Source organism: Branchiostoma floridae, chromosome 1 (assembly GCF_000003815.2).
Source record: "Branchiostoma floridae strain S238N-H82 chromosome 1, Bfl_VNyyK, whole genome shotgun sequence".
In the NCBI taxonomy this organism is placed as follows: domain Eukaryota; kingdom Metazoa; phylum Chordata; class Leptocardii; order Amphioxiformes; family Branchiostomatidae; genus Branchiostoma; species Branchiostoma floridae.
The window spans coordinates 31,123,581-31,139,612 of record NC_049979.1 but is presented as its reverse complement, the minus strand read 5'-3'; the positions used below and the strand labels follow the sequence as shown (position 1 = coordinate 31,139,612).

At 40.0% G+C, this 16,032-nt stretch overlaps 2 protein-coding genes across 6 annotated transcripts; one reads left to right on the top strand and one right to left on the bottom strand.

Annotated features, from left to right (window-relative positions):
• Positions 1 to 1,982: 1,982 nt before the first annotated feature.
• On the bottom strand, positions 1,983 to 8,506 carry LOC118430485. Of its 5 annotated transcripts, none has more exons than XM_035841392.1 (5): positions 8,281 to 8,506; positions 8,039 to 8,143; positions 7,645 to 7,811; positions 5,595 to 6,708; positions 1,983 to 5,344 (listed from the first exon to the last, which is right to left on the bottom strand). In XM_035841392.1, exons 1-5 carry the CDS (start codon positions 8,468 to 8,470, stop codon positions 3,843 to 3,845), a joined length of 3,078 nt encoding a protein of 1,025 aa, XP_035697285.1. In that variant the 5' UTR covers positions 8,471 to 8,506; the 3' UTR covers positions 1,983 to 3,842. The 5 variants fall into 5 exon arrangements, with proteins under 5 accessions (XP_035697285.1, XP_035697293.1, XP_035697315.1 ...); XM_035841400.1 differs by having other exon boundaries at positions 7,645 to 7,805; XM_035841422.1 differs by having other exon boundaries at positions 5,321 to 5,344; positions 5,595 to 5,648.
• Positions 8,507 to 8,650: 144 nt separating this feature from the next.
• On the top strand, positions 8,651 to 11,961 carry LOC118430590 (uncharacterized protein C14orf93-like). The gene is made up of 5 exons (XM_035841560.1): positions 8,651 to 9,147; positions 9,519 to 9,580; positions 9,805 to 9,893; positions 10,262 to 10,380; positions 10,891 to 11,961. The coding sequence occupies exons 1-5, from the start codon at positions 8,764 to 8,766 to the stop codon at positions 11,440 to 11,442; spliced, it is 1,206 nt and encodes a 401-aa protein (XP_035697453.1). The 5' UTR covers positions 8,651 to 8,763; the 3' UTR covers positions 11,443 to 11,961.
• Positions 11,962 to 16,032: the final 4,071 nt, after the last annotated feature.

Here is a 16,032-nt window from a genome sequence, read left to right as displayed (position 1 = left end):
TTTGCCCAAAAAGTTGCGTATTTGATTTTTAAAAATTATTCCCCACCCAATGAAGTTGGTTTGAAGAAAATTGAATATTGTGTCACGGCATCGATTTTTATGCGAAAAAGGCTCTTTTTGCCTCAGAAGAGCAAATTGAGATTTTTTTACCCAACATTTGCATATTTGATTTCAAAAAATTATTACGCACCCAATAAAGTTGGTCTGAAGGTAACCGGACATCGTGTCGCAACATTATTTTTTTATGCTAAAAATGATCTTTTTGCCTCAGAAAAGCAAATTGAGGTTTTTTTTGACCCAGAAGTTGCATATTTGATGTCACAAAATTATTACGCATCCGATAAAGTTGGTTTGAAGGTAACCGGACATCGTGTCGCAACATTATTTTTTATGCGTATAAATGCTCTTTTCGCCTCAGAAGAGCAAAGTGAGGTTTTTTGACCCAGAAGTTGCATATTTCATGTCAAAAATTATTCCGCATCCAATAAAGTTGGTTTGAATGTAACCGGACATCGTGTCACAACATTATTTTTTTATGCTAGAAAATGCTCTTTTTGCCTCAGAAGAGCAAATTGAGGTTTTTTGACACAAAACATGCATATTTCATGTCAAAAAATTATTCCGCACCCAATAAAGTTGGTTTGAAGAAAATCGGACATCGTGTCGCGACATTACTTTTTATTTGAAAAAATGCTCTTTTTGCCTTATTCCGCACCCAATAAAGTTGGTTTGAAGAAAATCGGACATCGTGTCGCGACATAATTTTTAAGCAAAAAAATGCTCCTTTTGCCTCAGAAGAGCAAATTGAGGTTTTTTGACCCAGAAGTTGCATATTTGATGTCAAAAAATTATTCCGCATCCAGTAAAGTTGGTTTGAATGTAACCGGACATCGTGTCGCAACATTATTTTTTTATGCTAGAAAATGCTCTTTTTGCCTCAGAAGAGCAAATTGAGATTTTTTTACCCAAAACATGCATATTTGATGTAAAAAAATATTCCGCACCCAATAAAGTTTGTTTAAAGAAAATTGGACATCGTGTCGCGGCATGAGTTTTTTTAAGCGAAAAAGTGCTCTTTTAATATGCATCAGAAGAGCGAATTGAGGTTTTTTGACCCAAAACATGCATATTTCATGTCACAAAATTATTCCGCATCCGATAAAGTTGGTTTGAATGTAACCGGACATCGTGTCGCAACATTATTTTTTTATGCTAGAAAATGCTCTTTTTGCCTCAGAAGAGCAAATTGAGATTTTTTTACCCAAAACATGCATATTTCATGTCAAAAAATTATTCCGCATCCAATAAAGTTGGTTTGAAGAAAATCGGACATTGTGTCACGACAAAATTATTTATGTGAAAAAAATAGTCTTTTTGCCTCAGAAGAGCAAATTAAGATTTTTTTACCCAATACTTGCATATTTGATGTCACAAAATTATTCCGCATCCAATAACGTTGGTTTGAAGGTAACCGGACATCGTCTCGCAACATTATTTTTTCATTTGAAAAAATGCTCTTATTGGCACAGAAGAGCAAAGTGAGTTTTTTTACCCAAAAATTGCATATTTGATGTAAAAAAATTTTCCGCACCCAATAAAGTTTGTTTAAAGAAAATTGGACATCGTGTCGCGGCATGAGTTTTTTTAAGCGAAAAAGTGCTCTTTTAATATGCTTCAGAAGAGCGAATTGAGGTTTTTTGACCCAAAACATGCATATTTCATGTCACAAAATTATTCCGCATCCAATAAAGTTGGTTTGAAGGTAACCGGACATCGTGTCGCAACATTATTTTTTTATGAGTATCAATGCCCTTTTCGCCTCAGAAGAGCAAATTGAGGTTTTTTGACTTAAAAAAAAAGCTATTTCTGCCTCAGAAGCGCAAATTGAGGCTTTTTGCCCCAAAAGTTGCATATTTCATTTAAAAAAATTATTCCGCACCCAATAAAGTTGGTTGGAAGAAAATCGGACATAGTGTCGCGACCACTACACGAAAACTTGAATATCCGGTCGTTTTTGGGGTTGCATATGTCCCGTGAAATCTGGTATATCCGGGGCATGTGCGGTCATATCCTGTCATGACAAGCGCGGGTCCTGCATATTACCGCTTACGCCTGCATATCCGGTAATAAGACATGTATGGGAATATACGGCCCCTGCTCACGTCTCGTATCTTGAGTAATGCCAAACAAGAGACCATCGTGTGTGTGAATTGAGAGACATAAATAATACTTTGTCATGAGAATGGGTTTGGGTAAGATTGGTACAGGAAATTCGCTTTACATAAAAGTGCTCTCGATGCGGATGTGTATTGACTTGTCTGGCATTTTCAGTCAAGAAAAACCCCACAAACGCCCGATTTAAACGAATACATTGAACAACAACAAAGAAAGGCGTACCAACGCGTGGCACGTATACTATCATTTTTCATCGTTCTCTTCAATGAATCGTTGCCTAGAATGAACACCAAAAATAACAATGAGCGCGTCCTATACCAGCGTTTGGTGTTATTGCATACTCAAGCTTCAGTAGGGTCTAAGTTTTTAGCTTACCATGGCTTACCCAAGCTAAATTATTTTATTCGTGTTTTGCTGCAGCAGTTCGTTGCCTAGATAACGTCCTTGCTAGATTGAAGTACACGAAATTGACATTCTAACACGTTTGACGATAACATTTTCCACCATTCATTCGCCCTAAGCTTATCAAGTAAACGGCCGCTTCAGTCTATAGACCAATTTGTGCTTTTGAAACATAAGAAAACATTGCGTATATATACCAACGCTCGGTTCGTAATTTTTCAGCTGTAGATTGTTACCTACATTTAACCACACTAAAATAAACATTTGACGATTATATTGAACATGTTATGACAGTCTTTGGTGGATTAGTCTGTCATTTGACACACTAAGCTGATCAACGAACCGGCAGCTTCGATTTAGACGGATGTGTTTTGTTTTAGAACAATAGAAAATGAACGCGCGAACAAACGCAAACGAAAAAAAACAACAGATTCAATGAGATTGTATTTTTCTGCAGTATATTGTTGCCTAGATTGAACCACCAGAAAATGGACATTTTGACACATTTGGCGATAATATTTTGTTACATTCTATACCGACATAGTCATTACGAGCAGATAAAACATCAGCCGCTTCGGTTTAGACCAACGTGCTTTTGAAGAAAACAAGAAAGCTTTTGTTTTGAAAAAAAATGCCCGGTACGTATTCTGAAAAAAGCCTGAATGTTAAACAAAATCACATGAAAAAGCAGCAGTTTAACAAGTCTTAAAGTTGCCTATTTTCTATCAATAGACAAAGAAAAAATTGACAGAAGAAACTATCCACCCAAACCAAACAAACCGCGACAATCGATTCAAAAATCATGACGTACCTACGCTTGGTGCGATTTTTTCTTGCCTAGATTAAAACCAGACGAAAATAAACATTTAACAAGTTTGGTAAAAACAATATTTGTAAATCTTACGGCGTTTTTCATTTGTTCAATTTGGGTCATGTGGGCTTTGATTTCTTTTATAAAACAAACGGAAAGCGAAGCGTAGCTATGTGTGTGTTTTCTATCATAAAGTTCTCCCAGGCTTCGTGCGTATAGTTTCCATATTTATTTTGAACATCCATTATCAAATTTAGAGCCCCGTAAGCGCTACATCAACCTGTCTTTTCTAATTCGCTATATACAAAAGGTAGCGTCTATCAAACATATTTACAACGTTTACTTAGTTTTCCCGACCACACCAATCGGGTACAAAAGCACACTGTTCTTCAAACAAAGAGTAAGAACACACGCGTCCTGCTGTGAAATACTTCAACAGTCCAGGCTAAGAATTCTACACTCCTTTGCAGAGTGGTACAATCACGGAAACCCTTTCCTCCATCCGTCCAAACTCTACAGCCGTTGTGCTTGACACACACCTTCCTCCAATACATTCAATCGGTATGAATGATGCAGGTGACTCTGGCTCAAAGCCAAGCCCCCAAACCTGAATCGGACTTCCAGGACCATAGAACCACCTTTCGGGGTGGTGTTCATACCAAGTTACCCTGGCCACAGCGTGCGAACATTTTCGCCCATTTCCTAACACAATGTGGACCAGAATAACTTCCCTCAAGACAGCAGGGCGTTCTTCTGTACGTGGGTCAATGGTTGGTTCGTCCGATCCAGGATTAGTAGAGCACCATTTTGCATATATACACGCTGACCTCTCATATCTACAGTTGTCCACAGCAAGGGTTACACCATTACATTTGACTCTAGCGCATGACATGGCAAACAGGTCAATATGTACAACATCTAATATCGGAAACATTGTTTGATACATACAATACAACAAACGGCGAACAGCCTGACCGATTACAATATTGCGGAATGGTGACAGTGGTTCTACCCTAGAGGCGTTGTCTATCACAAGCAGATCTTGCCACAATGGATTGCTTTGTGCGCCTGAGGCGAAGAACGTCTTCTTACCCTTCAGAAGATTTTTGAACCTTTCTCCAAAATCTTGGGGCCAGTCGATCGTATTGAGTTGTTTGCACTGCTGGAATTGCCTCATTATCTGTAGCTCAATGTTCCTGTTGTTGTGGTTATATTTCCCCAACATGCCATTGTACCGTTCAAATGAGAAACACCAAAAAGAATACACAGGACCATAGTCAATAATGCAATCCTTCAGATGCAGGTGTAGGTGCATGTTGGGAGTACAATGGTGTGGCCCACACAATACCTCAAACTTATTCAAAAAGGCCTGCAGGTGACAGTCTGCTTCATATAAAGCTTCACGTGTGATAACTCGAACACACAACAAGCGACAAGCTTGAACAAAATAGCACCACATCTCATAATAGCAAGTGTCTATCAGGCCCTTTAAGCAAAACAGTGAATAAATGCAGGTCCAGTTCTTCCACTGATCGGCGGTAAATCCATTAAATCCAGAAGCTATCTTGCGTGGAATTCTTCCAACGTCATGTGGCACCTTCATACTATTTATTCTACATTGAATTACATCAAGATCCTTCTTACTGATGACACCTAGTTCAATGAACACTTTAAACACATGCTTGGCAGTACCCAGTAACAAATTGTGCATCGGGTCAATCACCACATATTTACAAGAATCAAAATAAGTCAAACGGAAAAGTTCCGACCATCTTGCCCCATACAGGTCTTCCATCCTTTTCCTTTCTGCCTTTGTCTTGGCTCTCCTGCCCAACTTGGCATAGCGCACATGGTCAGCATGTACGCGTGGCGTCCAGGCTGTTCTGTCAAAGCCGGAGTAGTCTGCCTTAGTTGTAAATCTTGCCCTCGTAAATGTTTTCAAACATTTACTGCACCCTATTGTTGATATAGGAATAGAAACAAGTTTAGTTACATACAACAAATACAATTTGTGTCCATAGTTCATATAATTTATAAGTAGTCGCAGTCGTGGTTTTACCAATAATGAAGTCTAGCAGATAATAACCGCAACCATTATTTATCCCGCGGCCGACCCAGCTTCTGGTTGGAGATTAATATTTACAGAGTCATCATACATTATGGCTTCAAAGTTAAGAAATTCAAAACAGTTGAACAATAGATTTACCTCTCAATGCCGAATGTCCAACGAAGCCTCCACACTTGCGGGCAGCTGGAATATCTGAAGATAGACATACAAGAGCAGCACGGTACAACTGTTCTTCCAGGTCAGAGTTATCCTGCAAGAGCACGCCCTTCCACAGGTATTGCAACTCTTCTACTAATGGCTCTAAGAATGTATTGATATTCAGTTTAGGCTCCTTAGGTCCTGGAATTATCCCTACTACAATCATGTTCTCTTCTTTAAACCGTTCTTCGCGGGGCAGATTTAACACTACAAGATACAGTACACCTACTGAGTATTCGCTATGTTTGTATGGCTGAAACCAATCACAGTTTAGCATGAAGGCCAGATTGTTAGGTTCCGCCAAGAAGGCTGTTCCGTCTACATACTGGAAATCTGACCACACTTGACCATCATAAATATCCGCCATTTCGTTTTCTTTGACATTCCTCTCTCTCCACTCTTCGCACTTGCTCATAAAGTCCGGTCTTTTCACAAAGGTTTGGAGTGTTTCTACTACACTTTTGTAACAGTAAGTCTTCTTAGGATACATGTACTCCTCGCCTTTGACAGATTTCACCTTCTTCATTAAAACTGTACCACATTTCTGTCGAAGCTCAGAACGCCTGTGTGGGTGACTATAAAACGGTACAAATTCACACTTATTGGACACTTTTGAACCATTTCTCTTAATGTGGAATGACTCCTCCATCGTGTATCTGGTGTTACATTTTGGGCACACAACGAATTTCGTGAAGTTATTTCGGTCTAGACCTACACAGTTCCTGAGAGTATACAGCGTTATAGGGATATTATGGGAAAAGTCAATGATACTCTGAACACCATAAGCATGTCCGATAGCCTGAATGAACAGTTTAAAACATAGCAACAATGAGTAGACTGCACTATCAGAAATCTTAAATATCGTCTGCCACACTAACAAAACCATAGCTAACAGGCGCATGAACACAGTTTCCCGACGTCTCTCCTCTGGCATTTCGTTGTCCGCCACGCTTTCGCTGATTGGGGCAAACTCATCTCCTTGCAGCATTTCTTCCATCCATATTTCTGCATCTTCCTCGCCACTGTTTGCCTCCACAGCCACACGTGGGTCTCCCTGGAAGCCAAAGGGTGGTGTTATTTTAACTTCATATCTACATGTAGTACAGTGAAAACCAGCTATTTGCAATACGATTTGGCGCAAAAATCGGCTAGTTGCAAATAATTCTGAAATCCAAAACCATTTTCCACTAGCGCCATTGTATACAGCACCCCATATTTGCAAAGCCCAAATCGGCTAATCGGGGAAAAAATCCAAAGTGCAACACATGTTCCACCAAAAATACGCCAAACAAATCGTCAGAATCGGTAGGAATGAACCGACAATAGGTTGTATAAAGACATTAGACCAGCAGAAAGATCGAAGTTGTCTGTATTGAGTCACAAAGGAGCGCGGTTTCTATTGAAATATGCGTTGATAGGAACCGGTCCGGGGGATCAGGGCGTGTCGGTACTTCATAAGAGGGCGCGCGTGCCGTTTCGTTGCCGCCAAAGGCGGCGTTTTGCAATTCACGCTTCACATTCAAATTTACCGCTAAAACTTATACATGGTGTTAGCCGAGCAGCTGGCATTGAAAATTGTCTTAAATTTTGTGCTCGAAAGAATTGATTCGTCTTTCTTTAAGACGCATATTGACATTATTTTCTTCAGTGCTTGATGAACCTGTTCTTCCACATGCAACACGCAAAATTTTGAATATTCCTTTGTTAATAATAGCTAGATTACTATCTGAAACATAATGCTATCTTCTGTTTGACTGTGTAACTGCGCTGTAACTATCACAAAATAGATTGTACGAAGGTGCATATACGGTGCACTGAAATTTGATATGAAAAATGATTTGTGACACAAAGATCGCTATTTAACTTTCAATTCTCCTTACACTAAGGACATTTTGTATCATACATGTAGTAACTGTTATATACGGATTGGCACTGTCGTGTCATTATTGCATTAGATTAAGATTGAAGAGAACAATATAAAAAAAAATACCGTTTCCTCGCGAAAGACTCCTGCCCTTGTAGTGCTTTCATCGCCACCATCTTCGTCGCTGGAGGCAGAGTCGGATGTCTCGCTAAGAAAAAGATGGAGGTCTTCTTCTTCCAGCCAGCCGTCTCGATCTCTTTCCTCCGTGGGAGTGACGTCACCACCGTCTTGATCTATAAGTGAATGTTAGAATAAGACTAGTAAGTAAATACGAATAATAGCAATGGCAAAAAGTTTGTCACCTAATACATGTGATTGCTAGCAAGCTTCGAGTTCTTTTTCATGATAATATGAAAAGCTTTTCAAGGTTTGCAACGACTAACGATCTGTAAGGATATTAGTTTTATTTCTGCTTACAATACATTTGTTGATTTTTAGAGTGAAAAATATTCCGCCTCACCCGACGCCTCAAATTCTTGTTCTGCTTCGTAATCCAGACAAGGGTCACCAAGCCGGGACGAATCTTCTTCGGGGGGTGGCACTGTGGTTTCAATACCGCAATCACCTACAGAGAAGTAGCAGGTACTTAGATACGGAGTGGAAACATAGATGTGGGAACACCAGATAAAAGTCACAAGTTGGACACGACTAACGGTAGATAGTGTAGAAAATAGATGGTGAATATATAGGAATTGTACATACCATTTTCCGATAGTTCCTGTCCGGCGTTATCAGATGATCTCGTTAAGTGGTCCTCCTTCTTCCATTTTCCGTTCTCGAAATAGAGTCTTTTATGGCGATAAAACGCGCGATATCCCAGCGATTGGTCACAATGTCCACAGTAATGCCTCGGTCGCTCTCCTTGCTTTACAACATTTGCAGTATTGTCCATTCTCTAAATGGGCAATACTAGTAAGTGACAAGACGGCTTGATTCAGTATTTTCTTATCAGACCGGACAAGACGGCTTGTTGTAGTCTTCGTGGTCACGTGCTTATCCCAGCTGACCAATCACCCCTTCCCTAATTGAAAGTTACCAATGAGAGTGTGAATAGCTAATGAGACAAAAGACCCATGTTTTTTGAGTATTTGAATTGCTTTCTCATAACGGCTTTGACTCAGACCACTTCAGTTGGTTGGCATTTTCGTCCGTTTCAGTATCACCTATTCTTTTCGCTTATCAAATATGGCATCAGCTTTTTCAACCAGTGGATTCTACCAGAGTAGAAACATCAGAGGCAGGGTATCAGCAGGGAGCGGCAACAACTCTCCAACTGGACAAGGACCACCCCATCGCCGCCACGACTCGAGTCCGCTTGGGGACCTTCCACGGACAGAAGTTACAAATGAGCAAATCCTCAGATCCATCATGATCCTCAACCGCAAAGTGCAAGGACTCGCAGAGGCCAACAAAAAACAGGAGGAAGCTTTCCAGCAAGTGCAAGACGTGATGGGGGCACAGATCTGTGAACTGACGGAGGAGGTGCGGACTCTCCAAAAACGGCTTGGGGAGGAAGACGCTGCTCCACCGGCCAAGCGGCAAAAACGGGCCGGTTCTGTGCTTTTGTCGGTATGTATATGTACTTTTACAGACATAGTCAATCAATTCATCACTTAGATATCTTTTAAAATCTTGACTCACTGTTTCTAATTTCTTGAATAGTCTTTACCTGTAAGTTATAGTTATAAGTTATAGATAAAACGGACCTAGGGCAAATTATAGCTTTTGCCCGTATAGATAGACAATGAAATTATTGCTAAAATCAAGACCTTGGCTATTATTATACAAGGTGAGCTGTTTGTTTAGTAAGCGATATTCACACCTTCACAAAACCGGACCTTTCAAACAAAAGACATACATGGACATGTGTAACAGATGTCATGTCTGCTTTCTATGCAAATGATGCAGGGATACACATTTTGTTCTCTAATTCCTTTCAGGAGATGGTGAGGCGTCTTCACAATTCTGACGAAAATGAGAAGAAGTACAAGGGTGAAGAGAGGTAAGTCGACCTAAATATATTTGTACTTAAAAATAACTTTCCCTAGTCACTAATTAAACCTGTAGTCTGACTAGTCCCCCATGATTATATTCACGCCGGTGGCAAAATGCTTTAAAGACTTCTATAAATTATGAAATGCTAAAAAAGAAATCCATAAATCCATAGGTATCATATTTAGATTTAAGAAACATTAAGCAATTTGTTTATTTGTTTTCTTCCCATAGACTGAATGCGCCGCACAACGAGACGGTAACAAGCTTCCTCATCAAAGAAATCGCTGGCACTTCAGAGTACACTCCAAACGCGATCCGAGGTGAGCAAAATGAAAAGCGCCCTTGTAAAAAGTTGTATCCGTCTGTAATCCAGTTTACTTAAAGACAAACAAGTTTAAACAGATACCAGATACAATAGTTTACTACACCCACAAGTGCACATAAAAGAAAAGGCTTGTATATATAATCACGTCACTTTGATTTGTCCTTTACACACACAAAGGACACAAAGCACTGAAAGGACAGGGTTGTGGTTGTTTGTAATCCGTTTTTTATGGACAATATATCTAAACATATTTTCATAATGCAAATAAATTTTTATGGACATGATTAGCAGCAACTAACTGGCTATCCATTAATGCAGAAAGCATTTAGCTTTATTTTCAATGTCTGTATCTGTTGTTTCCAGCTGCCTGTGTTTCATATTATGAGACAGTTCGTCGGCGGTATTTGCTGAGCCGTCCAGAAAATGCCCAGAAGTCTGCAAAACAGAAGAGAGAGAAGTGTCTGCGTTCGCGAAGAGGAAGGGTGAGTCTAAACAGATGTTGTTTATCTAAATACATGATAACAAGCCTTGATAACAGCAAACCCTTTGATATGCATAAGTTTATTTCACACTATTAGGAGACACTCTACAATTGCAAACTTCTAAAAGTACTCTTGAAATCAGGTCAATGGTTTACCCTTTTGGCTCCTAAATGTATTAATCGTATGATATATTCATATGAAACGTGTTTTCATTAGACTGTTGGTGCTTTGTTGTTTTTACTACTTCTTTAATATTAAAAATTATCTGCTTGAAACCCCCTTTTCTTTGACGTAAGTTGTGTTACAACAATCTTTTCTGCATTTTGCGTTTTAATGAATTACATGAAAAGCTTGTTGGTAAGCGCGTTTGTTTTATGTACGGATATAAAGTCTTAAAATTGTAACATAATGAATTACATCTATTGTGAAATACCACTGGTAAACGTTAATCATGACCACAATGTATCAATTGTTAAAAAAAGGCTTTCTATTTTGCTCTTTTTATCCTAGTTGCTGGACGCAAGAGCAGGTGTCATCAGGACAGAGGAGGAGAAGGCGTTGTGGACTGGGGTGGCTGCTGACTTCATGTCAGACGAGGAAGACGCCGAGGTCGACGGCATCGCTGTGTGGCTCGTGAAACCGCCATCATTCCGTGCCCCAGCGTTAACGGACTTATGTAACGCCTTGCAGACCAGACTAGATGAAGACCCCAAGTACCGGGCCTCGCACACCCCCAGAAGAAAGGAGGAAGGAGTTTTCAGCACGAGAGATCCTCCGACCAAGTACGACCCTGAAAAGGCCAGCCGACACCTTGCGGGTGCACCGCCAGCCGACGCCCGTCCTCCCCGGCGCCGTACCAGCACGCCGATGTCAGACATCACAAACCGCAACCCTACGACCACGCCCGCACCACCCAGCCGACCCAACCCAGCCACAAGCGTGCGCAGCCTGTCATTCCAAGACAGTATGGCCATGGAGGGGTTCAACGAAGCTCGCGAAGTTCAACAGAACGAACTTGATAGTTTTGACATGTTTGAGGATAGCATGTTGACTGAACTCTAGAACTGTAGTGACATGAAGAAATTGTGACGTGAAGAAAATATGATAATGTCTGTACAAGAATGTTTCGTTTGCAAACTTGATTTTTCTGTTTTGAATCCATTATCCAACAGTCTTCACCTGTAAGTTACAGTCAGTCAGATCAAACAGACCTAGAGTAAATCATAGCTTTTGTCCATAAAGATAGACAATGAGATTATTGCTAAAATGTTCCAAACCTTGGCTATTGTTATACAAGGTGAGCTGTTTGTTTAGTAAGCGAGATTCACACCTTCACAAAACCGGACCTTTCAAACAAAAGACCTACATAGACATTTGTAACAGATGTCATGTCTGCTTTCTATGCAAATGACAACGATTGTACTCTGTTTCCTTTAGGTAAACAGAATACTAGTACCCTTTTCTTCGACTGTTTTTATAAGACAGTTTTTCTGTTTTTTTTTAATATATTGAATGAAGACCTTTATTGTACAGTTTGCCCAACAAGTCAAAACATATATACATATAAAAGTATCACAAATCTTGTCTAACACAGAAGTTCGGCTTCTTCTCGCTTCTTGGTAATGGTGAAAATATAGGACTGTATGGGTTTGGCTATGGTTGGTTTGTCAAAACGTATGAGGACTATAAACTTGTCAGTGCTACTCATGTGCCTAAAATGAGGGAATCTACTTTCTATGTAATTTAATAGAATATTTCTATCATTGGTATACATATCACAATCAACATTGAAGTGCACCTAATCTTCTACCATGTTTGAAGTACAAAATTGGCAGACTCTTTGTTCTAGAGGAGTGCGGTTGTGCCTTCCTGATTCAATTCGCAGTTTGTGGCAACTGACTCTTAGTTTATCGATGGTAGTTCTGTGCCGAATGTTTGTAATTTTCAAATACTGATCTTCATTGTATGTGGACTTGAGTACTCTGTACGTTCGGAGTTTGTTATTGTATTTGATTTTCTTTTTTACAATTTAATAAAGCTTATGCTGATGATAAAATTCGCACTTTGAAAACAATTTCATTTGTATGTATGGAGCGTTGTTCAAGAATACTACTATCATAATGATAAAGATTTAAATGAAATTTAGGATTCTTCCGGTAGATGGAAAGCAGCGGGCGGGGTAGCCGGGGCGCCTGGCCGGGGGTCGCCATGCGGGCGGCCGGGGTTGCGGGCGGCCGGGGTGGGGGTACAACGTGTGTGTGTGTGGGGGGGGGGGGGGGGGGGGGGGGGTATAGTAACATGACGTCAGTTTCCATGGTAACTAGGTGAGGGTTGTGTACATCCGGGACACAGGCAGGGCGTGGCCAAACCGCGGAACGTACTAGTAACCGCTAAAATATGCATATCCCATTCAAACACAGCGGTGCATATCCCGAATAGACGGGCATGTGCGGAAATATTGGGAGGAATGAGCGGGCGTAAGCGGGCATGTGCGGTGGTGTGCAGGCACTTGTGCGGGCGAATTCCGACATATGCTTGTCCCGCATACTAATAGTTGTGAATCTCCGACCCGTATGCCGGTCCGTCTACGCCAAATGGACGGACGGCACATACGCGCATACGTCGGCATATTTGGAATATCTGGGTAAATATACCGGTGTATCCGACCCGGAAACTTGTTTTTTCGCCCAGTGGACATTATTTTTTAATGCGAAAAAATGCTCTTTTCGCCTAATAAGAGCAAATTGAGGTTTTTTGACCCAAAAGTTGCAGATTTGAGGTCGCAAAATTATTCCGCACCCAACAAAGCTGGTTTGAAGAAAATCGGACATCGTGTCGCGGCATCATTTTTTTTAATGCGAAAAAATGCTCTTTTTGCCTCATAACAGCAAATTGTGGTTTTTTGACCTAAAAAATGCATATTTGATGTCAAACAAATATTCTGCACACAATAAAGTTGATTTAAAGAAAATAGGACATCGTGTCGCGGCATCGTTTTTTATTTGAAAAAAGGCTCTTTTTGCCTCAGAAGAGCAAATTGTGGTTTTTTGCCCAAAAAGTTGCATATTTGATGTCAAAAAATTATTCCGCACCCAATGAAGTTGGTTTGAAGAAAATCGGACATCTTGTCGCGACATAATCTTTTTAATGCGAAAAAATGCTTTTTTTTGCCTCAGAAGAGCAAGTTGAGGATTTTTTACCCAAAACATGCATATTTCATGTCACAAAATTATTGCGCATCCAATAAAGTTGGTTTGAAGAAAATCGAACATTGTGTCACGACATAATTTTTTACGTGAAAAAATACTCTTTTTGCCCCAGAAGAGCAAATTAAGAATTTTTTTACCCAAAATTTGCACATTTGATGTCACAAAACTATTACGCATCCAATAAAGTTGGTTTGAAGGTAAACGGACATCGTGTCGCAACATTATTGTTTTATGCTAAAAAATGCTCTTTTTGCCTCAGAAGAGCAAATTGAGGTTTTTTTTACCCAAAACATGCATATTTCATGTCAAAGAAATATTCCGCACTCAACAAAGTTGGTTTGAAGAAAATATGACATCATGTCGCGGCATCGTTTTTTTATTTGAAAAAATGCTCTTTTTGCCTTAGAAGAGCAAATTGAGGTTTTTTGACCCAAAAATAGCATATTTGATGTCACAAAATTATTCTACACCCAATAAAGTTTGTTTCATGAAAATCGGACATCCTGGCGCAACATTATTTTTTTCTGCTAAAAAAATGCTCTTTTTGCCTCAAAAGAGCCAATTGAGGTTTTTTGACCCAAAAAATGCATAATCCCTGTCAAAAAATTATTCCGCACCCGATTAAGTTGGTTTGAAGAAAATCGGACATCGTGTCGCGACATAATTTTTTAAGCGAAAAAAGGCTCTTTTTGCCTTATTCCGCACCCAATAAAGTTGGTTTAAGCAAAATCGGACATCGTGTCGCGACATAATTTTTTAAGCGAAAAAATGCTCTTTTTGCCTCAGAAGAGCAAATTGAGGTTTTTTGACGCAGAAGTTGCATATTTGATGTCACAAAATTATTCCGCACCCAAGAAAGCTGGTTTGAAGAAAATCGGACATCGTGTCGCGACATAATTTTTTTAAGCGAAAAAATTTTTTTTTGGCCTCAGAAGAGCAAATTTAGGATTTTTTACCCAAAACATGCATATTTCACTACGTCAGGGTATAATAATCCTATGTACAAAAATCATGGCAGAAATGACAGGTCAATCCCCCAGGCGCCCCTGGCATGTAAAGGTAACACTGTGTGAAAGAAGACCTTCTGTCAGTGACAAGTAGTCAGAATAATTGGCGTCTAGCTCTAGGCGTGTTTTCAAGCGATTAAATGAGTAAATGCCTCTAAAGTCCTTGTGCCTCTAGAGTCCACCAAGCTTATGAGATGAAACGAATTAAAACAAAAACAAACAAGCAGATTGACAGATAGAGCTACAATTTCTTACCGTGAGTAGTTAAAATGTTTGATTCTCAAGTGTTAGTTAATCAGGCAAGGAGCTCGATCGGGGTGGAACACACGTTCAGGGAACATATTTGAGTATCTCAACCAAGTATAGACGTCCTAGTTTCCGACATAAAAGCAATTTTATTCTTATTTTGAAAACGTATAAAGTGTTTTTGAGCAGAATACTGACCAGCATAGCTAGAAAAGTAACCAGGAATTAGCAAGACGAATGGTGGTTGGGAACTCTAGCGGCTTGTGTGGGGAACGCCTCCCGGGACAACGCACAGGCACAGTTATATATATATTTTTGGGGGTGGGAAAAATCACTCGGAACAGCGTCTTGGAGCAGTCACATGAGCCAGAGATGTCAGAGATTTAGAGTCCGTGTATGGGGAAAGGCGAAGCCCTGTCAAGGAAAACAGCAGATCATCAAGCGCTTATCGAGCGGACAAATATGGAGCATAGATCACGAAACAAAAGTCCAGCAAGGGCCGTTCACGGAGGCAGAAACAAGTAAACATTCGTAATGGTTACTGTTGTATAGAAGAGCCAGGAATAACTGACATTATGATGAATAAAGGAAGAACTATAAGGGATGTAGTAAAACTAAGGTCACAGACACAGCCCCAATAATTGTAGAACTGCAAAGCAAAAATCGACAATGGAGGTAAGAAATGAGAAAAGTCGAGTTACATAATGTTGGATATGAAGTGGGTATGTTGATATGAAGTAAGGTATAGGATTCTGTGGCAGCTCAGATAGGAAGAGGAAAGTGGATCTATTGTGATGCAACGTGTGTTTGAATGGTTTTATGCAGTTTTAATGATCAAAGGCTGTTTAACTTCTAATGTGCAAAATGTGTTGTTAAAATTTATCATTGAAAATTAGGCAATAATAGAGGCGCTTTGATTCCCAACAGAATTCGCGCATGTAACTAAAGTGGGCAGAAGTTATTAACAAACCAGAAATATCTATAGTAACGGGGGCCGCCCTAAGATGCCCGCTTTTCTATGCGCTCGAACTCACGGCGCTCCATCACTAGTTGCCAAAGAGTGGTCAATGAATTTTTAACACATTCGTTTAAAGACCATACTTGGATAAGGAATGCATTCATACGGTTCATGAACCCTTTACCCTCTGCGTTACAACTGGCAAACACCGAGGACGTTATCGTGAGTATAA